At 45.0% G+C, this 26,535-nt stretch overlaps 1 protein-coding gene across 1 annotated transcript in view; it reads left to right on the forward strand.

The window, feature by feature from the left end:
• The window catches only part of LOC138567662 (zinc finger protein 585A-like), a 249,456-nt gene that overhangs the window by 188,012 nt on the left and 34,909 nt on the right, over positions 1-26,535 (forward strand). The window contains exons 7-8 of the mRNA XM_069646133.1: positions 2,454-2,645; positions 3,680-3,919. Coding sequence (XP_069502234.1) covers positions 2,454-2,645; positions 3,680-3,919 — 432 coding nt within the window. The remainder of the gene's footprint in view (positions 1-2,453; positions 2,646-3,679; positions 3,920-26,535) is intronic.

A 26,535-nucleotide genomic window follows, 5' to 3' on the forward strand; every position in this document is an offset into this window, starting at 1 on the left:
CATTGGGCCCCCGGCAAGATTCTTTTGACATTTTTACACAACAGCCTTGATGTAGAGGTCGTCCAAGAAGCCTTGTATGTAAACCAAATCAATCAACACGGAAAACAATAACAAAATGACCAACAATCAGCTGCAACTGCAAACTATAGCTGATAATAAGTATTTAAAAGTGCGGTCCCAATCAAGCAAAATTACAAAGAAAGTGGTGAAGGCAATTACTCTAGGTACGGTACTCCCGAAAGTTTTGACCGTAACCACCCCTGTGATAGTCCTAGACCAACGATTTCAGGGACAGCCGATAAATCATCCTCCTCTCAATGATTTGATTGAACCTTATCGAAGAAAATTTGAAAGAGAAACAGCAATCTGATATAACAATACCTGTTCAGGATGAAGGCCATCTAGACACAGTAAAGCTTCATTTAAGTCTCTTCTAACTAAGGAAGCTATAATGGCAGAGAAAGAATGCTTTTTAGCATTGGGCTTTGAAGTCACAGATACAGGACCCTCAATATTGTCAAGCTTGGCTCCAATTTACCCGGATAGAAAGGAAAACTTGTGAGATCAGCTTGGCCCACGAAACCAGGACATCTATAGCTCAAGAGGTTATACACAAGATCCTACTCAGAGGAGATGGGAGGGACCCTGGGTGGAAGGCAGAGAGTCACACTACACTTGATGGTCTAAGTGGTCTCTAGCTTCCTGGAACTCTAGAGACTTTAAAAATATCATAACTAATCCTGATCTGTTTGCAGGAAACACTCTGACAGAATGTACCTATAATAGAAGGTTTTGAAGTCGTACACATTAAGGCTAGATAGGGAGAAAAGGGTAGACCTTTTGGTGGCCTATTGACGGCTGTTAAGCGCTGTCCTGGTGTCTCTATCCAAAAAATTGAGACAGATGGGCTTGACATCTTGGTGGCACTTCTAGGTTGGCAGGAGACAGAGCTAGGCTTGCCTAGTATGTGCCTGTTAGTAAAGGTATACTTTAGTCCTCTAAATGTACAACTAGAGGAGGCGTTGTCGGCATTATCTTTTACACTGTTGGGCGACTTTCCTGAAGACAGGGCCTCTGGCATAATTGTTGGTGATTACAATGCTGAATGTCTGAAGGACAAGTGGTACATGGAACCAAATAGAAAGTCTGTAGGCAAAGAACCCCGGGATAGGGATAAAATTAATACCCAAGAATTAGAAGCATGGAAATTCGAGGTAAATTGGGTGCCAAGACTGGCCAAGGCCTTTTTTGGAGAGATTGTAAGTCTGCCCTCAGACAGGATGGCCTTTTTATGCTCTGCAGAGGGCTTTTCAGTTACAGGATGGGATGTACTGGGTAGGTTAACGACAGACAGATTTCTAAAGGGAGGCCAGAATAAATTGGTTGGTCCTCATGCTTTTGATCTATAGACTCAGGTGCATAAAAAAAAACTGCACCGAGAAGTGAGGAGGTTGAAGCAGTCCTTAGCTCCAGGATATAATGAAGAGGTTCGAAGATTAAGAGAAACATATTGATCCTGGGTGAAGCGGAGGAAATGTGTGTTGTTTATAAAGGACGCAGACAAAATGTTGGCATTTATGACAAGTAATAAATCAGAACATTTCTGGCAGTTAATTAAACCACTGGGTAGAGGGGGGTTCCTCTAGGTTCACTCAGTTAGTGAGGAAGCATGGGTTAGGTATTTCTCTGAATTGTATAGGGTGGTGTATTAGGTTAGTCCTGTTGTTTGGGCACAAGCTGAGTGGATGGTGGCTTTTGATTGGGATTTGGAGGACATTAGTTCTCTGATAAAGAGGAGTAAGAGGACAAACGGGCCAGGGCCATACGGCCTATCAAATTTGACCTATAAAGATAACTTGGCGGTTTGGTCCAAAATATTATCAGATCTATGTCACAGTATCCTTATTAACAAAGTGTTCCCCAATACCGGGTTGGCTGCCACCATAGTACTGATTTTTAAAGGAGGGGACAGGCCATTTCCCCTATATTGATTGATTGATTGATTGATTTGTTTACAGGCCAATATCTCTTTTGGACGCGTCAAATAAACTTTTTGCAAAAATGATTTTGATATTGTTGCAAAAATGGGCATCTGAGTCAGATTCGGTGGACACTTTTCAGTCAGGTATTCGCCAGGGATTGGGTACAGCTGAATATTGTTTTGTCTTGGACCTACTGGCACAACAAACTAAATCCCAAGCCCGACCAGTGTTTCTAGCCTTTTTGGACATCAGTAAGGCATTTGATCATGTTAATAGGGCCTACTATGGGAAAAGTTACATGACCGAGGATGCCCACCAGCAGTGCTGGGTATTCTCGAGGCTTTACATAGAGATACTAGAATCAGGGTCAGGCTGGGTGCTTTTGGTGGATACTCATCTTGGATACAGACGAACAGGGTCTTACGTCAGGGTTGTGTGTTGACCCCTTTCCTCTTCTGTTTTTACCTTTAGGGCATGGGAGGCCATTTAGGGAAAGCAAACACATTTCCGCCAAGACTGGGATTATTGTTAATTCAACATTTATTATATGCGGATGATATTGTCCTGTGTGATGTGACCGCAATAGGCCTCCAAAGAGCACTCTCTGCAGTTGAAGAATTTTTGGAGGGGCTGGACCTGTCACTAAATTCAGCTAAATCGAAGGTATTAGTGTTAAAGGGTGACAGGAAAAGTAGTAAAATGCTGCCATGGAAATTGAAAGCCAGTAAACTTGAAGTCATGAACAAGTTTGTTTACTTGGGTGTTACTGTGTATGAAAATGTGGATGGTCCTGAGCTTTTTGTAGACCTGAAGGGAACATTTTTGGTGCTCTTGTGAAGTTACGACTATTTGATGTTAAATTTGGGAGATTTTCCTTTCTCCCAGTTTTAAAACTTTAAAAATTGATCTTTGGGGCTCAGACTAGGGGTCGACGGTTAGAATGGCCGAAATTAGAGGGCCTTGTCTGGCGTGGAGTCCTCCAGTTACCAAATTCTGTGCCCCTATTAGGCATTCTTTTTTAACTGGGTCAGCTTCCGATCCAGGCTTTGATAGATTGGGGGAAACTTCAGCTGTTCGAAAGCATTTTACATCCACCTGCTTCTTCAGTATATGAAAGCCTGAACTCGGTATGGTTTCAGGGTGGCTGTAGGGTCTTGAAAGATTGGGTTTCGGGCTGTGAAATCTTTTTACAAGAAGCAGAAATAACATTAGAAGTCCTTAGCCTTACACCAAATGTGGCCAAATTAAAATGGTGCTGATACGCTTGGGCTAGTTTGAGAGAAGCATTATTGGACTTGTGTTTAAATGTTTTGGTGATCATTTTACATGGACATGCAAAAGCTTAAATGTACCAGCACCTTTTTTGAAAAAACATCCCTCAAGGTCTTTTAGGTCCAAAATGTACAGGCTTAGGCTGAACTTGGTATTAACCAAAGAAACATTGGGACAACGGCAAAATATCCCTTGGGAACAGCGACTATGTCGTCATTGTCACACTCAGGTGGAGACCTTGAGGCACGTATGTGTAGAGTGCCCGACTTTGGAGACCAAGAGGATGCAAACTTTGACCTTGAACGATTTTTTGGTAGAGGAAGACCTATGGAGGAGGATTTAAAATTGTAATGAGTTGGAGTTTTTAGAAGCCATTGCAGTTTCTTTTTATTGGGTTAAAAATAAATGGTTAAATTCAAATGTAGAATGCTTTTCCACAACTCCAAGTTATTGAGTCAGCAGACATTAAGGTGGTGATTTTTGATGAAGGAAACCTGTTGGACAACGTAAGAATCGAACTCTGGGAGTTGGCAGTTATGAACAAAATCCTAGCAAAGTCAAGAGCGCTGTCCAAGTTGGGATTTAAATGTTCCCAGATAATAGAGAGCAACTCCAGTAAGAAACAACCAAACAGCATCGCTGAAACATCTCAAATACGAAAGAGGGTACATAATGTTAGTGATTCAACAAACGAAGATGCCATGAGGCGCCCAAGAAACCATCAAAGGAGAAATCCTTTTCATCATGAATTGGACAACGATAGCGATCATAGCCGAGGGAGAATGAGTCAAAACTCATAACCATTAAGGACGGAGAATGTTACGAGTTGGTCCCTCTGTTCATGGAACACAAGAGGCCACGCGCACCTGTTCGCACAACCAGCCCCAGACCAGTCACTTTTCCAAATTATTTGTCTCCAAGAAACTTAGCTGTTACTCCCTCCTAGCTGTGATGGTTTTTTAACTTTTTTTAATCCTGCAGTAAACAAAAAACAAGGCCGTCCCTTGGCAGGGCTGATCACTTTGATTAAAATCGATCTAGATTGGGCTGTCATAACATCAGTAAATGTTAACCCCTGGATTCAATACTCTATTGTAAAGATTCAGAGTAAACTGAATCAAGTGAACCAGCAAATGAATACAAAATCAGATGATGCATATCTGCCATTTTGAACTTGTACTGGAACCCGGCTGCAATCAATGATGCAAACTTCATAGATGTCGTATTCCTGACAATTGACTAATTAGGAGCCAAGCACCCAAATATTAGAGCTGATCGTCTGTGGATATTTGAATATTAACCTATTCGATACCAAAGGTCAAACCTAGAGTAAAAACAAATTGTCACAACGGGCACGGAATTGGCAGAAAGAAATAAACTTAGAAATTTGATATTAATCAAAAAGTCTACCAATGCCCAAAATGTCTTGACACCGACCTGGAGCCACGGCAAAACTGTGGCAATTATTCATTATATTTACACGTCTTCACACTCCAGCATTCAACATTAGAATTTCAAAAAATTCCAATGCTGGAAAGCGATCATAACAATTGATGGGATTCTTCTAGGGCTTCAAAAGAACAAGCAACCAGCAATACAAGTAGAATTCAACAACAAATCGCTAAGAGTGAAACTAAGTAATTCACAAGCAAACCTACTGCCTAGTCTCTATAAGAATGTGGAACTAGAGGACACATTAAAATTGGACTATGGATGGCTATTGGTGCCTTTTCAAAAAGCAAATTCCTCTGCCGGGTCATTGATCCATAAGCACAAATACAATCAAGAACTAGCCGGGAAAAGAGAATATTATCTAAAGCAACACGGCTATTGAAGAAAGATGATAATGTCAAAAACAAACAACGGATTAAAAGAGCTAAACAGACTTATAATAATTGGAAGAAATCTCATTTAATGATGATGGTTCAAAATGATGCAGAATCAATGCTGGCAATGTTTAGAAATCGAAATTCGAGAGATATGTGTTACCTCTTAAATAATATAGCCCAATACCAACAAGAGCTTGTCTCAAATGTATCAGAGGACGAGTGGATCAGACACGTTGCTACTGTCTACAAAAAACAACCATGGGATACGTACCAGCCGAAGCCCCCTCAGAGATGGAATCTGGAATGGAAAAACAAAGATATGCTTGAAATGATTCAGCAATTGAAAGGGCCCGACGGTTTGTCCAATGCAGTGCTAAAACAAGCTCCTGAAGCTTGACCAAACATGATGGAGTAATTGTTAAGGTTGATTAACAAACTAAATCAGATCTTGCCATCATGGAGGAAAGCTACACTCATTCCAATCTTTAAGCAGGGAGCCCGTGCTGACCCTGTCAGTTACCGGCCCATAGCCTTACTCGACCCCCTGGGCAAATAGTTTGCCTTGTTTCTTCTAAAGAAACTGAAGATCTGGGCCAGACAAAATAACTTATTAGCAATAAGACAGATGGGCTTCAATGCCAATGTAGGCACCAATATTAACCCCCTTACTCTGAATCTGATGATACATTAAGCTCTCTCAACAAAGTCTACTGTTCATGCAATCTTTGTTGATCTCACCATGGCATTTGATTCAATACATAGACAGAAGCTTTCGGCCAAACTTACAGCGTGGGAGTGTCCAGCAGAGATTATTGAACCGATCAAACTCCTTTATTCAAATATATCAATAGCAGTCAGAATCTCCAAAGAAGGTGTGACCACCCCGGAAATTGAAACGGGGAACAGCCTGAAACAGGGCTGCCCCCTGGCCGCCATCTTGTACTGTTTATTTACGGCAGATTTTGAAGATACCATCAAAGATTTTGCTCTCAATCCACCAAAAATCAACTCTGTGCCGACTCTGGTGCTAATCTATGCTGACGATATCATACTAATGGACAAAACAACTTCTGGTCTAAGAACGAGTCTCCAGAAAATGGACGGCTTCACTGCCAATGTATGCATATTGAGCGTCAAGGGATTAACAGTCAATACCAAAAAACCGAAATATATGTCTTTGACAAAGCAACACCATAGGAGAAAAAAGAACTACAACTTTCTAATTGATAACAAACCAGTGGAAGAAGTACACACCTTTTTAAATATATAGGGGTCTTAATTAACCAATCTAAAAGTGAGAATGAATGGGCAGCAGATATAGAAGCAAAAGCACAGTCGTTAGCACGGCAGGGATGTTTGCTACACAAAAAATGTGGAAAATGTTCAATGCAACCTTTCATTATTTTCTATCGTCAAAAAGTGATACCTATTATCACGTACAGTAGCGAAACCATGTTGAGTGCAGTCAACATCAACTGGCAAAGATTTGAAGCCATATTTTGGCGGAAAATCTTGCGATTACCAATGAACTTTCCAATGCCGCGTATAAGGCATGAAATTGCGATGCAGTTTTTGGATTCGATAGTCCGGTGGAAACAACTGGATCTCCTTCGAAAAGCCCTAGCTGACAACAAAACCCCAGCTATGCAGATACTAAGGAGCTCAGATGTTGCAATGAATAATACCAAACTGAAATTGTGATTCAAACAATTGAAAGAGAAATTGATAAATGAAGACATCTCATTAGAAATGTTAACACATCGCCCTCAACGTGCTACCCTAAAGCTTCAAAGGAATGATTGGCTGAAGACGTGCAAAGATAAAATGAATTACGTCACAAACATTAACTGTGATGCAGATATAAGAGCTATGAATGAAACACCTATATACCTACAGACATTTCCAGATTCGAAAGTATGTGACCTATTCTTGAAGATAAGACTGAACTTATTGCCAACTCGTCAAAGGTTAACTGTTATCAGGCAGCTGCTATCTTCAGAAAGCTACTGTCGGTTTTGCATGGTTGTAGATGTTCCTGAAACACTGCACCATATAATTATGGTCTGTTCAGCCCTTGACACAAAGAGAGCACTGTTTGGCAGTTTTTTTGGACTTGAAAAACATTCACTACAGCCTGCCAATAGATGTTCACGCAATTTATTAAGAACATATTAGACCTGGATGAGAAACCGGTCTAACTAGTGCATCCAACGTATTTGCATGAGGAATTTCTGGAAGTTGAGGTTGACTTTGTGTTTGTGCTGTGTATTTTATATATATTTTTTAATTTTTTTATTTTCCTCTTGTGTGTTGGTGATACGTTTTTTTTGTAATGCATAATTTATGAATTTTATTCAGATACTTCAACCTTTTTTTGGCTTATAGTCCTTTCAAGGGCGATTCTAATGTGCCAACGATATTCTTTTGTGCTCGGATCTGCACTCCAAATGACTCTATTGTGGCTGAAACAATAATGACTAAATATTTTTCTTCATATGTTGTCATTTGTAATTTGTGCGACTCCTGCACCAGATATGATACGATGAACTCTTAGTTATTTAAATTATGAATGATTTTATATTTCATGTATTATTTTCATAGATTCCATTCATCTAAGTTTACATGAAAAACACTTTTATTCTCCCATGATTTTATTTTTCATGTATTATTTTCATACATTCCAGTCATCTAAGTTTAGATGAAAAACACTTTTATTCGTTCATGTGTAAAAAACACAGTGCCCAAAAAACCACTAGTGGCTCATTTTGTCAAAGCCAAACATACTGTCAAAGACATCCAGTGGGTCATACTTCAAACAGTACCACCACATCCCCGCGGGGGAGATAGAGACCGAAAATTAAGACAGCTTGAGCAAAAATGGATTTACCAACTGAATACTGTCCAAGCCGGCTTAAACATCGGGATAGAATGGAGTCTATTCCTTCACAAATGATTCACCCTTTTTGTTTGGACACAGGCGCCATCCACACAGATAACCAACTATTTTGTGTCAGTGTGACCATTTCAACATTTACCATATCGCCTGGTCTGCTAAAAATAAATTATGCAGTCCACCCTCATAGAGGGATCTAGGTATATGTCTACTTTAGTTCCGTCAATATCCGCCTCTTGTTCATCCAAGATGGCGTCCAATATAATCCATTCTGGTAGCACACCCACGGTCTAGTTCTCAAGCATTCAAATATGGCCTCACCCAATCTGTATCCTCCAGTGTTTCACTAAGCACTCGGTACTGTGACAGCCTGCAATCCTTCGACATTTCATTCTGGTGTCCGAATAGGTAAGAGGACAGAACATTCACACTTTCACCAGACCTCACACTAGCGCTTTAAGGCAGTTACCGGCTTTTCTTTTTTCGCTTTAAAGAAATAGCCACACGGCGCACTCTGTATTAGCCGCACCATTTCGGCCAACACCGTGTCGATCGGCACCAACGAACAGGCACACCTTGGCCTGTGCATGAAGGTAATAATTGTTACCAGCATGATTGTTAAACTCTGCATGTCAATATGTAGGCCTGTTTCCATTTTTTTAATCATAGGACTATCACTAAAACAAACGGATAGTCCACGAAAAATTAAAATTCAATAGCCCAAGCTGCTCACTTAGGGTTTGTGCAGTTTTTTGCACATGATGTAATAATTAAAATACAAATAAATGTTGTTTAAACAAACAGCTAAAATTCATTTTTCCATTTCAGTCATTCTAACTGTGAGTTCCCACAGTTACTACTATCGAATTCGGTCTACATGGTCACCAAATCCGATGCCACACACAGCTACAAATCAATTGGAAGGTTAGTGCTAATAGTTGCACGTGTACACCCATAGAGATTTTTAACTAGTTTAAAAGGCACCACTAACACGTTTTTTTGTGTTTTTGGTTTTTAGCATTACCATTGTGCCCCTGAAATTTATCCTGTGGCCTTACAAAGTATTGTCCTGAAGACGGGTCCAGCACACGTCTCATAGCAATCTAACGTCACCTAGAGAGTTTTTCTTTCTAACAACATCCGCTGGAACCCAGAAACACATTTCTCTGTGTCGACAGAGTCAAGGACAAATAATAACAACCATTGAGGATATATGAATTGCCATTACCACACTTGTACTAACCTCACAACACTGTTTAAAAATGATGTTTGAAGTTGTTGTCTTTCTGGTTAGGATACACGCTGACGTGCACGGAAGGCCAGGTTGTTTCAGCATGATAGTGAAACATCATGACATCTTTATACAACAAAAACTCAGCACAAACCTGGAACCTACTTAGTGCTTGTCCTCCTCAGACAAATGAAAGCACAAATGAATGGCATCACAGAAAGCCAATGGCTATTGCATTTTTCTGAACTATATGCGGATAAGATATTTGATCAAAATGAATACGAATTGCAAACATCAAAAGGCTGGACGATGAAGTGCTCAGTGGAGATTGTGGAAGAATTGATACAAAAATCTTCCACCTCTCGAGCTGCAGGGCCTGATGGCCTAAAATCGTATGTCTAAGCAACACCAAAAGCAATGGGCGATCATACTCAATAATATTTTTCAAAATATCCTAAACACACGTAATCTCCCAACTTCACGGCGCTCTTCATTGATCGTCCCGATCTTTAAAAAGGGTGATCGCTCAGCCGCCATTAATTATCGCCCCATCGCGTTACTTGATACGCCAGGATTATTTTTTCAAAATTGGTGCTGAAAGATTTTAATTTATGGACCCTGATGCTTCAACATAGCGGTCCGAAACAAACAGACTTTGTGGCCGGAATGGGGACGGCAGTGAATTTGCTTATCCTCTACACCCTTAAAGCTCAGTCCCATGTGTCAAGACAGCCAATATATTTTGCTCTTATTGATCTACACTCTGCGTTTGATTCTGTTTCTAGAGTAAAGTTAATCACTAAGCTACTAAAAGCGGAGTGTCCACCAACCCTATGTGACATCATATATGGTCAACACTCGGCCACATCAATCCAGATCAGATTGTCTATGATGGGACTTCTATCATCATCTCTTCCAACAGAAGAAGGCTGAAGCAGGGAGGTATCTTTGCCTCAGCCCTCTTTAATGTTTTCATCCATGACATAAAACAAGCTTTTATGAATATCTGCACAGACTCGCCAAAATGAATAACATCGCGATTAAATCGCTATGGGATGCAGACAATCTTGTTCTCGTCTCGAAAACTCCTATGGGACTACAAAAATTGTTGACGTCATTAAGCTTGTATCTTGATCAAAATGAACTCCTTATCAATCTAAAAAAAACACAGATTGTAGTTTATTCCCCCAGAAATTCTATCAGGAGTAGGATGGACTGGAAGGTCAAGAAAGTTGCTTGGAGAGCGTTTGGAAATATATGTACTTGGGCTTGATGTTTGATGGCATACCACATGTGGACACACAGATGATGTTAATCAAGCGCAAATTGGCCACAGCTATATTGCAGACCAGGTCGATACTTTACAAATATGGAAAGTGTTCTATCAAATCAGCCTTAATGTATTGGAATCAAAAAATCACCCCCACGTTGTGATATGTGATGGAGACCAGACCAATAATATCTACAGCGTACTTTAACAAATTGGAGGCCAAATTTTGGAGACAGATTCTCCAACTTCCACAATGTAGACCAGGACAATGGCTGCGATATGAGCTGGGGCTTATATCGCTAACAGCTCTGTATGATTGGTGCCTATGAACTCTCTTTCGGAAATATTTGATTTCCACTGATGTTAACATTGTCCATGTATATGCTTTCTTCTCAACATGCATTTGTTCAAACATGGACCAAACACATTTTCCGCATTCTAGCTAATGCGGATGTGACTGTAGACCTCCTTATCACGAACCCGGATAGAGAAAAATGCAAAATCTATATGACTGACTGGATCGAAACCAGAAGATTTTACCTTACTTATAAACATTTTAGTAATCGTTGGTTTGGTGAAAAAAGGTACTGAGACATAGAAGCGTACCTATTCAGAGCTACTTCACCTTATATTAGGAGTTTATATATTTTGCGATTACGCTTAAACTTGTGGCCAACAAGGGATTGATTGGCAGCGCGGAAAATTATCAAGAATGAAAACAACTATTTTGCTTCTGTTCTGATTTGACAGAAAAAGAAAATTGGAACATCTGATTGTAGATTGCCCGGCTCTATTTATTTATTTATTTATTTATTTGCATTTTTAAAGCACTCACAGAGCCCAAGGGCATCAAGGCGTTGTTACAGGTCTCTTAGTTGCGTATTTATAACGTGCTTAATACCCAGAGGTTACTAAGCGCGGACCCGGGGATCGAACCTGTGTTGCTTCGTGTCATCTTGTTTCCAAGGTGAGCACTTTGGCGCTGAGCTATCCTCCCGGGAATTGAGTTCAGAATGAAGCATTTTTCTAAACATCTTGCCTACATTGGAAATATGTTCCCAGAAGATCGGTGGTCCATGATATTGTGCACACCATCAATCAGTATTGGAATTGCCACGTCTACCTTTCTTACAGCATTGGATCTGAATGGACTCAATGATGTGGCAAAAGTATTCGAGCCAGAATGAATAATGTCTTTGCTAAATGATAAAGAGGTGTTGTTTGAATATGGTTCAGATCTGCCTAGCTAGCAAATTGCTAGGACAATTGTGTAGCGTAATTGAGTTAAATGGAGTACAAACAACTGATCATGATTTTTTTTTCTTATGTAATGACCAGACTAACAATGAAGGAGATAAAGTTTCACATATTGGAATCACATCAACATGTTTAGATGAGTCAATCATGCATGTGTTCAATTTAATCTTCCTTTTTATGTTTATTTGGATATATATGTAGTTTTGAAGTTGATATACTATTGTTAATCAGTGGGCGGGAGACAGTAAATAGGTGTAGTCAAATTTCCTTTATTCTGGTAAGAAAGGAAAAAAACAAGCACCAGTATGTGTTTCTCATACACGCAAGGGAACAAAACAAGGTTGTCACTCTCGGACGTCACTGGGGTTTCTTAGGAGGTGAAATAACATAAACCTATGCTTCTGCACACCACGGAAACCAAATGTTCATTCCAATATTCACCTTCTCTCTGTGGCCTCTCTGCTGAGGACTCATTCCCGCTGGAAGTCTGCTCGCAGTGTTCAAACAAATAAATGGTTTGTTCAGTAATGCCTTGCTTCCAAATGCCTGCTCAGCAGCTGCTTTAAGGCACCAATTCTACTGGCCTCTTTTTTTGGGTTTGGACACAAGCAAACGTTCCCTCTGGACCTTTAGCCCCTTCTCACTGTTGTCCCGTGCTTCTGGGCCTTGGGTCTGGCGTAAGGGGTTCCTGAGTGCCAGGTGCTCCCAGACCTAGTATGGCGATTCGAATCCTGACACGTTCCCTGACCACTCTTCACCGCTCACACTCCGTCCCTGGATGGAAAAACAAAGAGACAGCTTGATTCCACGCCGGTGGGTTTTAATGTGTTCACCCCTCCTCCTTCCACTTTCCCCACTCCTCTACTCCAGCCACTCCCTCTTCCTGACTTCAGTTCCTGGCGTTTTCTCTTCCTTATCCCCGCCCACCCTGTTCCTTCCTTTGTTCAACCCGCCGTCCCTGTTTCATTACAGACGCCCCCGGGTCACAATGGTAGGGTAAGTGTATCCCGCTGTGTAATTTAAATGACTGGGATTTAGGACTCTTTAGGCTTCGGCTGGATTGCTATGATTCTTGGAAATGCATTATGGGATTTGTAGTTCCCTAGCTTCACCCGTGGCCGGGCACCTCCCTGTAACTCATGGTAACAGATTAAGACGGCCTGAGGTTCCCATTGGTTCTTCTTAATTCCTTGTGCTCCGCAAATGCCGTTTGTTCAGTTTTGTTAGAATCCGTCGCCCTCTTTGCTGACATGGTGGTTTTATTTGTCCCAGACACCGTTGTGGATTCTTGCTGGTGTCCTTGGCTAGAGTGCCCTACCCTGTCCATACCCCGAAACCCAGGGGTAACCGCCTCACAACTATGTACTGAAACGCCTTCTGTTTAATGTCAATTGTTTGTAACTGTTAAATATATTGAAAAGTTGATTAATATCAGCTAAATCAATTAAATAAAAGGCCAAATACTTCCTTTTTCAAGGGGGAATGTGGATCTAGCAGCAAAGCAGCGCTGCTTTTTCAACTCTCTTCTTGGTCCATGTAAGAAACACACTGGCAGCCTTTCTCAGTGGCCCCCATTGTTCCATCCTGCCCAATAGGTGCTTGGCAAGACAGTGCACCCATCATTTTGTAGCTGCAAACACAGTTTTGATGCGGGGCAATGGTGCTCAAAGGAGCAAGCACAGCCATTCTGCTGTTAACGGCTGAAGTGCAGCTTGATGATGTGGGGATGTACTGCTGAGTGGCTAAATGTATCCTACAGCTCGACGGTGCAGGCGAGAACGTCCTTGGATGAAATGTTTTTAGGCAAAGGGAACACTGTGGCTCCAGTCGGCGATAGCCGTCAACGACAGTGTTGGAATTCAATTTCCGGGTGCTTATCTTCGTGATTCTGCAGTGGTCTCTGTGTCCGGTCGGCAGCCCTTCCGAGATGTGTCTACCAGGGAGCTTTGGCAAAAATCAGCTGGTGCGCGATGGTCCCTCGTAGCTCGGGGAGAGGTCTCCTAGCCAGGTCCTCTCTTGGATCAGTTCCTTGAAGGCACAGCAGCTTTCAGGTTAGCGAAGGACAAAGTTAAGCATCAGTTTCAACTTCAGCTTCTGAACGATTTCTAGCAGTGAGAGGTCCCCAGATATACTGTTTGGTCTCTCATTCATTCTACTCGGTCACACTCAGGCCACCAATCACTCAGAAGGGCATTCAGACAGGCAGGCAGCCAGTCAGGCGCACAGTGCATTCAGGCCATTCTCCTCCCTCTCAGACACACGCACCAAGGAATGTGTATTGGGACAAGTACCCAGCCATTCAGCACTCCACACTGCATTCATACCAGTTTCGGGCAAGGCTGTCTCAGTCCTTGTATTGCATGCTAGAAACCAGACATCCACAACAAGAAGTGCATATTGGTCACACACTCTATTCACCCAGGTCCCACCCCAAGGGTGTACCCACAACATACAGTCACTTTGAAGGCTCCAGCCAGTTTGGCCTGGACTTCCCCACAATACCATATATGGAGCTTCCACCCAACAGTTAGTTAGGGGGCACTACCATATAGGGAACTTCCACCCAACAGCCAGTCAGGGGAAGGGACAGAGTCAGGGCTTCCTGGGACTTCAGGAAAAACAAGGTAACAGGCAATGGATGGCGAGAGGCCACAGGGGCCATCTTGTCTCCATCAGGAATCCACTGATTCCAATGATAGGGCCTGGGCATCCCAAAATGGAGGATGCTCATGACACCTGGCAATTCAGCATAGAGCTACCTCCATCCCATACCCTGCTCTGTGGGCCACACACAGGTGCCCAAAAACATACACTAGGAGTACAGGGTTGTACTCCCACCCATGGGTGCCATAAGGGTATCCCGAGGGTCTGTTCACCAAACCAAAAGGAGAGAGCTGCACCGCAGGAGTCCCACATAAACTCCTGCGCTGAAAACACAACAGCACCCACAATAAAAAGCAATAAAGGACAAGGATACAGAGGCCCTGTACCTCCGATGCATTTCCAGCATCACACTCCCTGTTTTAGATAATTGAGACTAAAACAGTCATTCTTTGCCAACTTCCTGAGACCGTTTTATTATTGATGTTTGAATACATTCTGCATCACCATCCATCTCTAAGTACTGCTGTGCTGGGCTGGCTGTCCCAGTTCACTTGTATGGATCTATTTTTTTTTATTCAAACAGACCACCAACCCTTGAGATGGTTAATGCCGATGAAGGGGGAGAATCCTAAATTGTTAAGATGGTCAATCAGCCTACATGGGTTTGATTTTACCATTGAACACAGGTCAGGGTGTAATCACCAAAATGCTGTTGGTCTCTCCAGAAAGTGTGATCCACTGGATTGGAGATTTATCCAGGAGTGGATTAAATCCTCTTGTCCCTTAGTCTGGAGGGTGGGGGGACGAGTGTTAGGGAGAATTCTCAGAAATGTGCTAATTCCCTTCTACTTTATAGACCCCAGCTCTTTGCCTGGCCTTTAGGACTTTTGATGTTTATCCTGGAGAGACTGTTTTCTCACTCTCTCATGCATTTTTATTTGATTTGAACTCTGTGTTTGTTTTGCTTTTGGAGTCTATAAAACTCCATAGCCATCATCTTTACACATTGTGACACACAGCACCCTTAGTGCCATGTCACAGAGAAATCCTTTCTACAATTAATGGCTGGTGGTAGCTGCAGTATTGCACCTATGGGTGCCCATTTTGTAAAAATGGCCCTGGTCTTCTTTTTTCACTTTTCTTGTTGGGAATGTCCTTCTTCAGATTTACTCTGCACCCCAAACCACGTTTGGTCCCTCTGTTCATTTTGTCTTTGGCACCAGCGTGTCAGGCAGGGCAGGAAGCAAGGGAGGTGCCCAAAACTCTCTGTGCTTAGTCTCATTGGTTACAGGAATCTACCCAAAGGTGATTGGCTAGCTGGCTGTCATTGGAGGAAAGCCACCATGCTGTGTGATTGACAGCTAGGCTGCGAATGAATGGGAGAGAATTGCATGTAAGGCGAGGTTGGTTTGCCCAGTGAAGCTCTGCTGCAGTGCTGAAGCTCCAAATCTGCCTCGACTAGAGAAGACGACTTCTCCCCTTGAGTTGGTGGGACCAATCGAACCAAAGATGAACTTGACTGGAAATCCTCTTTGCTGGCTGTACTTCTATTGCTGCTGAAGGAACTGAGTGCCAGGGGACAGGAACACCAGAATCGAGTGCATTGTTTTTAAGTCAGATCCAAGCTCCAGCAAGATCCTCCGAACTCCCTTGAAGCAGGACTAACCAAGCCTGAGCCACCTCAACAGAGTGCTGGACCCCAGAAGCAAGGAAAGCACAAAAGGTATCTGAGAACCGCAGTGCTGCTATTCGCGAGAAGCTGAAACCGCAAAGGGCTGATGATCTGAACTTTGCCCATTGCTGCCGCCGACATTCAAATTGTAGTTCAGGAGTCCCCGGACGTCCTCCCTCTTGTCCCCACTACTGAGGCCCAGGAACAACAGGATCTGCCATACTACAAAAGGAACATAAGCCAGCTGGAACCAATTTCTTCAGACCTAAGGTACTGTAAATGAAGGGGTACTTACCTCTTGTTGTGTAGCTTGCTAGCTCTCAGTTGAGACTTGCATTTTCTGCCTTTTGCAGAGTTGCTTGCAGCTTTGCCTTTCACAAGCCTCCCATCTTGTAGCCCAACAGTGATTTATTTTTTCGACAAAAGCTCTCTATAACATTGTGCAAGACTTTTTACTTACCTTCAAGAAGTACCTCAGCTCCCCTAGACTTTGCTCAAGTGACGTTGGCTGCATTGGCTCCCTGGAGACTCTTCTAACCTCTGACTTTGTGTTTTAACTATCCCTCCAAAACTTCATACCTTCTTTACTTGTATAACTAGGAAAGGGTTAATCTACATTGCATTGAAGGGTTCAAAAGTGCTCACCTGTTTGAGAAACATGTTAACCATTATTTCCTTCCCTAACCTTTTCCATTTTGACACCAAACTCAGTATTGGTCTAAATGTACCAGTGATATATCAGTATCCACAGTGTCCTAGTTATCGAAGTCACCTGAGGGTGTAGGAAGTGTCTGGTGCCATCACAAAAGGGTATTTACTGATTTATTGAAACTGAGAGTGTGTATTTTGAAGTATATTTAAGTGTTACATATTGGCTCCCTTCTAAAGAAGGCTTATTTTAAAACAGACATTTAAATTAATAAATAATAGTTTAATCAAGAAACCTTGAGTGTAACTGTTATTTGGATACTTGTCACTGTGAAACCCTCTGTTGCAACCCTATAGCTCACATTGACCCCTCTTGAGATAAGCCTGGCTGCTCAGTCACTCTACCAATTCGTGTAGTACAAACCTATACCAAAGGTTGGGTTACCTATTACCAAGTGGACAAGGCTGGTGCAGTCTCCCACATAGTACTGCATACATTCTTGCCTAACACTTTTCCTTGATGCTGTGGTGCTTCATCACCATGAATGGAGTCTCTCGGGAGATTTATGAGCAGCAACTGGTCTGGCCTGCTGAGAGAACTACAAGATTTGTGTAAATCAGGCATGTACACAGAAGTGCCAAACAGCAACTCATGAGGTGTTTTACCCTCACATTGAGAAAGGCGAGGTAAGTCATTTATGATACACTGCACTATAGGTACATGACTCCCCCAATTACCACAAGAAAAAAGGATGCATTTAGTCAAGGCTTGCTTTACTATCCAATTGGCTCTCTCTACAATGCTATTGGCCTGTGGGCAACACAGATTGGAGAAGTGCAGAACACAACCCCAGCTTGACAGGGCTTCTTTTAAGTCTTTGCCTGAGCTTGGAGTAATTGTGGTGCTATCATAGCTACTAAGGACAGCAAACCCTTTATGACCTCCTTACAATCAACTTTCTTCTGGAATATTAGTCAAGTGAATCTTGTGGACGAGTCCATCATGACTAAACAATATTTGTACTTGTTGACGATTGTCAGTGGACCTATGTGGTCCATATACATGCATTCAAAAGGCACTGTTGTCCTGGTTGGTGTGCTTACTAGTGGTTTTGGGGAATTGTCCACTGTTGTTTGCAAGCATATGGAGCAATTTGCTATGTACCGTCGTACCTCTTTACTAAGCCCTGGCCACCAATATCGATCCTGGAAGAGCCGTGTAGTAGCTGAAACCGCAAAGTGGGTTAAGGCTACACTTGCATGTGCTGCAGAGATACTTTTTAATCTAATGTGCTTCTTTGGTAGTACCCTGTCAACAAGGCCTCTTTTTGACCAAGGTGTAGTGACTATCACTGTGTTCTCTTCCACAGCATTGAAGGTCTGAATTATAACCTTGTACTACATAGGGCCTCATTACGAGGTATGCTGGTAAGGGAAAACCGATGCCGGTATGCTAATAACGGCATCGTTCCCCGTTCCGTAGCATTCCGACCTGGAACCCCGGTATTAGCGGCATACTAAACAACGTTGCCGCTAATAGAGGCATAGGCGCGTACACGCGCCCCTTCATGGAGTAAATACCGGCATGCCGGTAATAGGAGGTCATTCCAACCCACGCATACATGCAAATACCGGCATTGCGAAGCCGGTAATAACGGGCAGCACGATGCCGGCAAAACAGGCATCGCGGACCACCCGCAAACAGCAAGCAAGATACAAGGCAGCTGCAACAGGTGCACTCAATCCCCCAGGTGGAGTCAAAGGAGGCTGTGCCAGTATAAACTGAGCACACCCACACACCACAACCCCCCCCCCACAGGTGTAGGCAATGTAGAGTTGCCCAGTACAAAAGGAGCACAACTAAACACCACACCCATTCCTACACCAAAATGCTACCACTAGCATTTGCAATCATAGCGCAGGAGGACATGGCTATACTGATACAACTACAGCAACAACTGCAACAACAACTACAGCAGCAAGAACAGGCAGCACAGAGGAGACACAGGTGGAGAAGGAGGGTGAGACAGGCCCAGCCATTACCACCAGCGCAGCCACCAGAGCCTCATAGGCAGCCAGCAATCCCTCGCACCAGACCAAGCCCATTCAACCCTACCCCTGAGCAGAGCCACACCCTGTACCGGTTGGACCGTGACACCATCACCACCATAGTGGACATGATACAGAACGACATTGCCAGCCACATACCAATACGCACTGCCATCCCTCCACTACTAAAGGTGGTGACTGTGCTACACTTCCTGGCCACAGGCACGTACCTACACACAGTGGGCCAGCTGCATGGCATTTCACAACCACTATTCTCACGCATGCTGAACCAAGTGCTGGATGCCCTCCTGAAGCACGCAAGCACCCATATATCCCTACCACAGACTGGCCAGGAGATAGCCAAAACCAAAGTAGGCTTCCATGCACTGTCAGGCATGCCCAATTGTATCGGTGCCATCGACTGCGACCATGTGGAATTGGTAGTCCCCCATGCCATAGAGGCAGTGTACCGCAATTGCAAGCAATACCACTCCATCAATGTGCAAATGGTATGTGACTGCAGCAAGATCATCAACCATTGCTGCGCCCGATATCCCAGATCCACACATGATGCCATTCCACTGGGCAACTGCACGCTACCCCGTCACATGGAACGACATGCTGGACCACGTGCCTAGCTGCTTGGTGAGTTGCACAACAGGGCCATGGCCATGCCGTGGAGTACTGATGTGTGCAGATGCAGAAGGGGGGGGGCTACTGCACCAGGGTGGGGAAGGGGGGGAGAAAAGGTCACCTGGGTGGCAATAGCCAGTGAGTGGAGAATGCATGCAGAGCTAAACACTCCTCACCTGAACCAGCAAAACGGAACAGGAGACATCACTGGGCCACATATCACAAACAATGCATATGGATGACAACAAGTAACAGGCACAACCAGGGCACCATGGTGATGGCAAGCAATGCATGACTGAATCGGATGGCAACTATGGCAATGCGGCTAGTGTGACCATGCATACCAATCAATATACAGCATGAATTTGAGACTAAACATTGGCGCACTACCACAGCACATCTGCCTCAGCATGCAGGATTACACCCTGCATTATCTAGTCAACCCCATACTGTGTTCCACACCTCTGTACAGTATACATTGCATATAGGTGACTATTTTGTACACATACAGGGACATGTGCATGCCCACACCAAATAGCTGCTGCCATGACCGTGCTCCCTGAAGGTGGCAGTTCAGAGTGACATACACCTATTTGTATCTTCTTGCAGGTGATGGAGGATATCCCTTGAGGCCGTGGCTACTTACCCCTGTGCGGAACCCGCACAACAGCCATGAAGAGGAGTACAATCGTGTGCACACTCATACCCGTGTTGTGATTGAGCAGACCTTTGGCCTGTTGAAGGCACGGTTCCACTGCCTAAGCAGGTCTGGTGGGGCCCTCCTATATAGGCCCGAGAAGGTGGCAAAGATCACCATGGCCTGTGTCATGCTGCACAACATGTGCGTCCGAGGGAATGTACCACTGCCACCTGACATTGACGTGCATGGGCCGGGTGAGGATGAGGGGGATGGAGACGGAGGGGAAGGAGCCCCCCCTGCCATTACGTGATGCACAGGATGGCCATGCTGTACGCCAAGCACTAATTGACAAATACTTTTGAAATGCAGGGACAATGGGCCTCATTCCGAGTATGGCGGTAAGGGATAGCGGCCACCGGTAACGAGACCGGTGGCGGTGATCCCTTACCGCCATACTCCGAGTTCCCTTTGCGCCCTCGCCCTTAACGCCTGCTTTGAGCAGGTGTTAAAGTCGAGGGCGCAAAGGGGCGTCCAAGCCAATAACGGTGACCGTAATGAACGGTCACCGTTATTTGCATCTTCCCCATTCCCATTGAGCCCTATGGGGGCTCATTTGGGAATGGGGAAGAGCCTTGGTGAATGGGGAATTAACGCCCCGCCAACCTTGGAATGGGGCGGTAATTCCGCCATCCACCAAGGCGCTGCCGGTCCGGGTACGGCGTCAACCAAGGCGTTAATAGCGCCATTGGTTAAAGCCGTACTCGGAATGAGGCGCAATGTAAGTAATGTGTCTGCGACACACTGGCTGAATCTGGTCATGCACACTTGTTTTGTTAGAATTGCCCCACTGTACACCATCACACAATAAATGTACATGTACAAAAAGAACGATGTCCGGCCAATGATTTGCTTGCACACAACGGTGTATTTTCAGCAGACGTGATATGGTGAACATAATCCCCTCACAACCCCCAGTAAACTCACTCACCCACCCCACAAACCCCAAAAATACCCCAGTAAACTCCCTCACCCACCCCACAAACCCCAATAATACCCCAGTAAACTCCCTCTCCCACCCCACAGAACCCAAATGTCCCCATATGTTCAACAAACAGTGGTCCCTTCACCAATGTACATTTTCAAAATGTCATTGGGCCTCATTACACGGTAGGCGGAGGACCAAGGTGCTATTAGCTATTAGCACCTTGGTCCATGCCGGTAAAATGCCGGCACCGCCTTGGAGGAAAGGGGAATTACGGCCCTATTCCAAGGTTGGCGGGGCGGTAATTCCCCCTTCCCCCATTGCCCTTCCCCATTCCCATTTTTGCCCCATAGGGAATGGGGAAGGTGCTAATTACGGTGCCGCGAATTGCGGTCCCGTAATTAGCACCCTGGTCTCTTTGCGGGTTGGTTTTTAACGCCTGCTAAACAGCAGGCGTTAAAGTACCAACCCGCAAAGGGACCTCGTAGTAAGGCGGTAAGGGTTTCCATGCTCTCAGACTCTGTAGGGGGGAGGCTGGTAATGGGGCTTGGGGTGGGTGTGCCGGACATGATGTCAGCCTCATTATCCACTTCTGTAGACACAACGTCCGTGGTGGCTGGCGGAGCATCAATGGAAACGGCTCCCGTTGTTGTGGGTGGCTGCTGCTGTTCTGTGGCTGCAGGTGTCCCCTGCAGGGTTACTGCCTTGCGTGGCACACTGGCTGTTGCTGTAGGCAGTTTCTTGGGCTGGGGGGTGGCGGTGGCCCTGGTCCCTTGGCCTGCAGTGGATGTACTTGCACCCTGTCCTGCATTCCATCTTCCTCATCGGTGCCTGGGGGATAGAAGAGATGCAGGTCATCAGTGATGGTGTCAAATGGCAGCTACGATGTATTGCGGTGTGATATGTTCATACATTCAGGCCTCATTTCATTTCTGGGGTGTGGCATTTGGTGTTCTGAGGGGGCATGTGGGCAATCAATGCATGGCTGGTGGCATGGCATTGGTTTGGTGTCTGTGTGGTGAGTTCCATGGGCATGGTTGGATAATGTTGCACCTCTGTTGGGATTGGGATTGGCAGGTTGTGGCACACATTCTTGAATGGATATGTTGATGTAGCCTTGGGACATGCATTACCTTGCCTAGTCTCACTTCCACATCACTTGTGCCACATCATGGTTTAGTCTACATGGATGTGATGGTTCACTCACCTTTCTCTGTGGATGATGCGGCGCCAACCTCCTGGTCTCCAATTCCCTCGATTGATTCAGGGTCGATGAAGGAACCTGCAATCTCCTCCCATGCGGTCAACTTCACAGGGGAGTGTGGTCCCCCACCTGTTGCCATTGCGGCCCTCCTGTTCTCCGCCAGGATCTTCCTCACCCGGAGGCGGAGGTCATCCCACCGCTTCCGGCAGTCACACACACTCCTTGGGGTGCTCCCCACTGCCGACACCGTCTGTGCGACCTCCTGCCAGACTTCTTTTTTTTTGTTTGGGCCGCATGCTTCAGTTCAGTGCTCCTGATCATATCTGCATGCTGTGCAAGGGTGTTGGCAAGCATGCTTAGTTCTGTGTCTGAAAAACGCTGCTTTCTCTTCCTTGGGGTCGACTTCGTGGTAGCCTTAGACATCTTGCTTCTGTTGTGGCACACAACAACACGAAAGAAGTGGTGGTTATGGAGGATGGCAATGGATTGTGTTTTTAAAGATGGCCGCCGGCCCATTTCCCGTTCCTGCGCGATGATGTAATTTCCTGGTCAATTTTTTGCAAACATGGTAATACCGTGCCGGTATTACCGTGCCGGTATTTAGGGGTTGTTATGAGGCGGTTACGCAATGGGTGGTCCCCGCAATGCCGGTATAGGGGGGTTGGTGGCCCTTTACCGGCAAGGCGGTTTTGCCAATACCGGCATGGGGGAACGCACGTGCTTGCGCACTCGTAATCACCCGCTGTTAGCGGGTTAATACGGGCACGGACTCGCACGTTCCGGCATGCCAGTAATGAACCCGCTGTTACCGGGCTACTCGTAATGAGGCCCTTAGTCTGAATCAGACACAATTATAGTGCTCCTATGTGGATCAATTGGTTTTAGTGCAAGGAGGATGACTTGTAACTCACCAACCTGAGCTAAATTTCTGGTGTGGGTAATCTGGTGTTCAAATACAATGGTATGGTTGAACAGCACAGGCCGTGGAATACCTATAGTGTGTTGCGACGTCTGGAATAGCACTTCCATCAAAGTATAGTACATTTTCAAACATCCAAAGTGGAACAGCTGGTACTGTTGCATCTGCTTCTGGTTGTAGAGACCATTCCAGTTCATACATTTGTAGCAGTTCTGGTTTAAAGTGATATTGGGCCTCATTACGACCCTGGCGCTAAGTGTTTAACGGCGCCGTAAAAGGCTGCGGCGCCGTTAAATACTTAGCGCCTAATTACGAGGTGCCTTTGCGGGACCCGACCTTAAAGTAGGGACCCGCAAAGAGACCTTGGCAATAATTACGGTACCGCTAATAGCGGTACCGTAATTATGGCCTTCCCCATTCCCATTGAGCCCTATGGGGCAAAAATGGGAATGGGGAAGGGCCATGGCGGCATGGGGAATTACCGCCCTGCCAACCTCGGAATGGGGTGGTAATTCCCCATTCCGCCATGACGGACACCGGCATGGACCATGGTGCTAGTAGCACCATGGTCCTCTGCCTGGGTCGTAATGAGGCCCATTGTATGGCCCTCATTACGAGTTCGGTGGTAACCATGCCGCTATTGACGGCATGGCTGCTGCCGAAATCGCGTCGGGTCCGGGTCCTCGGAATGAGGACTTACCGGGCTATTCCGAGTTCGGAAGGCCCGGTAATTCCTCCCTTCAAGGACCCGGACACAGTCCTTCCCCATTCCCATTTCAGCCCCCATAGGGCTGAATGGGAATGGGAGAGGGAGCAAACAACGGGCCATTACGAGATGGCCCGTTGTTTGCTCCCTCTTCCCCTCGCGGGACCCGGTAAGAACGCCTGGTTTTCCCAGGCATGCTTACCGTGTCCCGCGAGGGGAACTCGTAATGCGGCGGTACGGAGTGAACGGCGCCGGCACCTTTTACGGCGCCGTTCACTCCATACCGCCAGGGTCGTAATGAGGCCCTATGTCTTGTGCTATCTGTGATGCGGCTCGCTGTACCCATCTGGAGTGTACTGCCTTTGCATTTACAATACTAGAGCATGTAGCTGCTTTAAACTACACTAACGGTGTGTGCATGTGCATATGTTTGTTTGCCGCCAAGGTGCGTTCCTTCTGCACTATCATTTGTACCGCAGTCAGACTATTTTCGTCTGGAGCAAATTTCAGCTCTGGAATTGAATAGACAAGTGTGACGGGTCAGAAATGAGTGAGACACAAAGTTGTAGTAAAAGGGAGATGGGATAAAGGCCTCTCTGTCCCTATCCTAACACAAATGTTCCTAACAATCAAACTAAAGCTAATGAAAACAGACCTTGTATCCACATATGTCTTTCCCTCACAGTAACATATACAACCAAAGTGTGTAAGGTTAATGTATCTGTTTCCAGTACAACCAAAATGTGCAAAAGTTCAGACTTAAAATTCCCACAAAGCAATCCTATAATAACAAGGTTGTATCCTTTCAAGCAACTGTTTGTTTCCTGGTTTACTCGCCTGCCAGAAAAAGACTGTACCTTTCCTGGTTTACTCGCATGCCAGGAATGGGCTTCAACTTCATAAAACTGGTTAATATTTCTCTGCTTATGGCAATGTAGCTTCCAGGTTTCCCCAAACTTACATCTCAGTCCAGACGAATTGGACCCTTTTTGCCTTTCTTTTCCACTTGGTTGGTATTTACAACTTGCCTTTAATTGCATTTGTTCTTTTCGGATGGCCCCAGGGTTACCTCTCCCACTTGGCCAACTCACTGGTTTCGTCTGGCATCTCCTTGCCATCTCACATTATAGTGATGTGCTGTTGCTGCAAAAAGGACTACGGTTAACTGTCATACCCTCGTTCAGCTCCCCGGTTGTCCTTACACCTCTTTGCCGGTAAGGTTGCTGCTCTTCGGGTTGACAACTTCGTTGACTGCTTTCCTGCTGCTTGCTTTGCCTGTGTGACACTACCCTGGAGAACATCAGGCTCTGTTGGGCCTCCTGACACTCCAGCATGTCAGAGCAAATCTTGGCAACCTGGGAACACCACTCCCCTTCATCTGGGCTTCCTCCCACAGTTCTGCTTTTCTTCACGATTCCGCTTCCCACTCTGCATGCTGTGCAGCACCACGCAACCTCTCCTTCAGCTTCAACCTTAGTTTCAGCTTCAGCAGCTTCTTTCACCGGTGCCTGATTTACAGATTTAAATTGCCTGCTTGGTTGCTTGGAATAGGAACAACTAGATTGCACGTTCTTCTTGGCAACACTATTAATCATTAACTCGTTGCTCCTCGTCCTCATCCCAGTACCAAATGCATTATTTGCATTGAGGTCCATAATATTTGTTATCTTTACGAGGGTTCTTTTGTTTCAATTGTTTGTTAGTTTTAGGTTTACCAGAATCAGAACATGTTAAATGAACGGTAGTTGTTTCTGGATTTTTACCTGAGACAGAACCATTATAATTGGGGGACATGACATGTGACCCATCGATTCCTAAAATAGAAAGCAGAGACAAAATCAGCAAAGTGGAAAATGTTATAAAAACTAACTTTGTTGAAAAGGACTTCAAGTCACATAATTCCCTCAGTACTGGGACGAGGAAGAGGGATGCAGAGGAACACTGCTGTAGGAGCAGTCAGCTAATTGGTGAAGGTGACCTACAGCCAAGGGAGACTGCAAGGTTTAAAAAGCCCCCTCAGGTGCAGGTATTAGAGCAGCAAGAAAGGAGAAAGCCGTGTGGGCCATGTATGCAAATAAATGGGAAACTACAGGTGAGAAATGGTGCCGGGATCACAGAGAAGCTGACGGGTCCTGAGAGGGTCTTTGTCTCAAGTTGTCCCTGTTGCAGAGGTTGCACAGAAGGAAGTGTGAGAAGAGAACTCTTACCCATTTAAGACTTCTGAAAAGGTTGTGCAGTGGGAAGCAGAAGCATCTAGGGAGGTGTGCCCTCACTAGAGGTTCCAGGTGGCTGGGTTGCACCAGAACCTCTGAGTAGCAGAAGCTCCAATTCAGAGTGGCGTGCGTGGAGGTGTGCCAGGATAGACCATTAGCCTGATCGCAGGAAGCCACAACAGAAGACCTGCAAACACCAAGCTGAGTGGGAGCGAGCGACTTACCTGGTGAGTTCACATTGTGCAAGTGACTCCGGAGTGCTCCGACGCTGTCCGCACGTTTGCAGCAGGCAGATTCACTCGCATGCGAGTGAAAGAAGTACTATTTACAATTCTGAATACCGAACTGTTCCAAACCAATGAAAGTTACATTTGTTAAATCAAAATTAATATGCAAGCAAACATGTGAGTTTGTAGAAGGCCCAAAAACCCAGTGGGGAAGCTTTATTAAAACCAAGAGCCTACATGCAATAGCCAAGCAAAGAGTATTTTAAAACTCAACAATATCAATACAATAAATGTTGTTTAAGGC

Source organism: Ambystoma mexicanum, chromosome 2p (assembly GCF_040938575.1).
Source record: "Ambystoma mexicanum isolate Mex_15411 chromosome 2p, UKY_AmexF1_1, whole genome shotgun sequence".
Taxonomy (NCBI): domain Eukaryota; kingdom Metazoa; phylum Chordata; class Amphibia; order Caudata; family Ambystomatidae; genus Ambystoma; species Ambystoma mexicanum.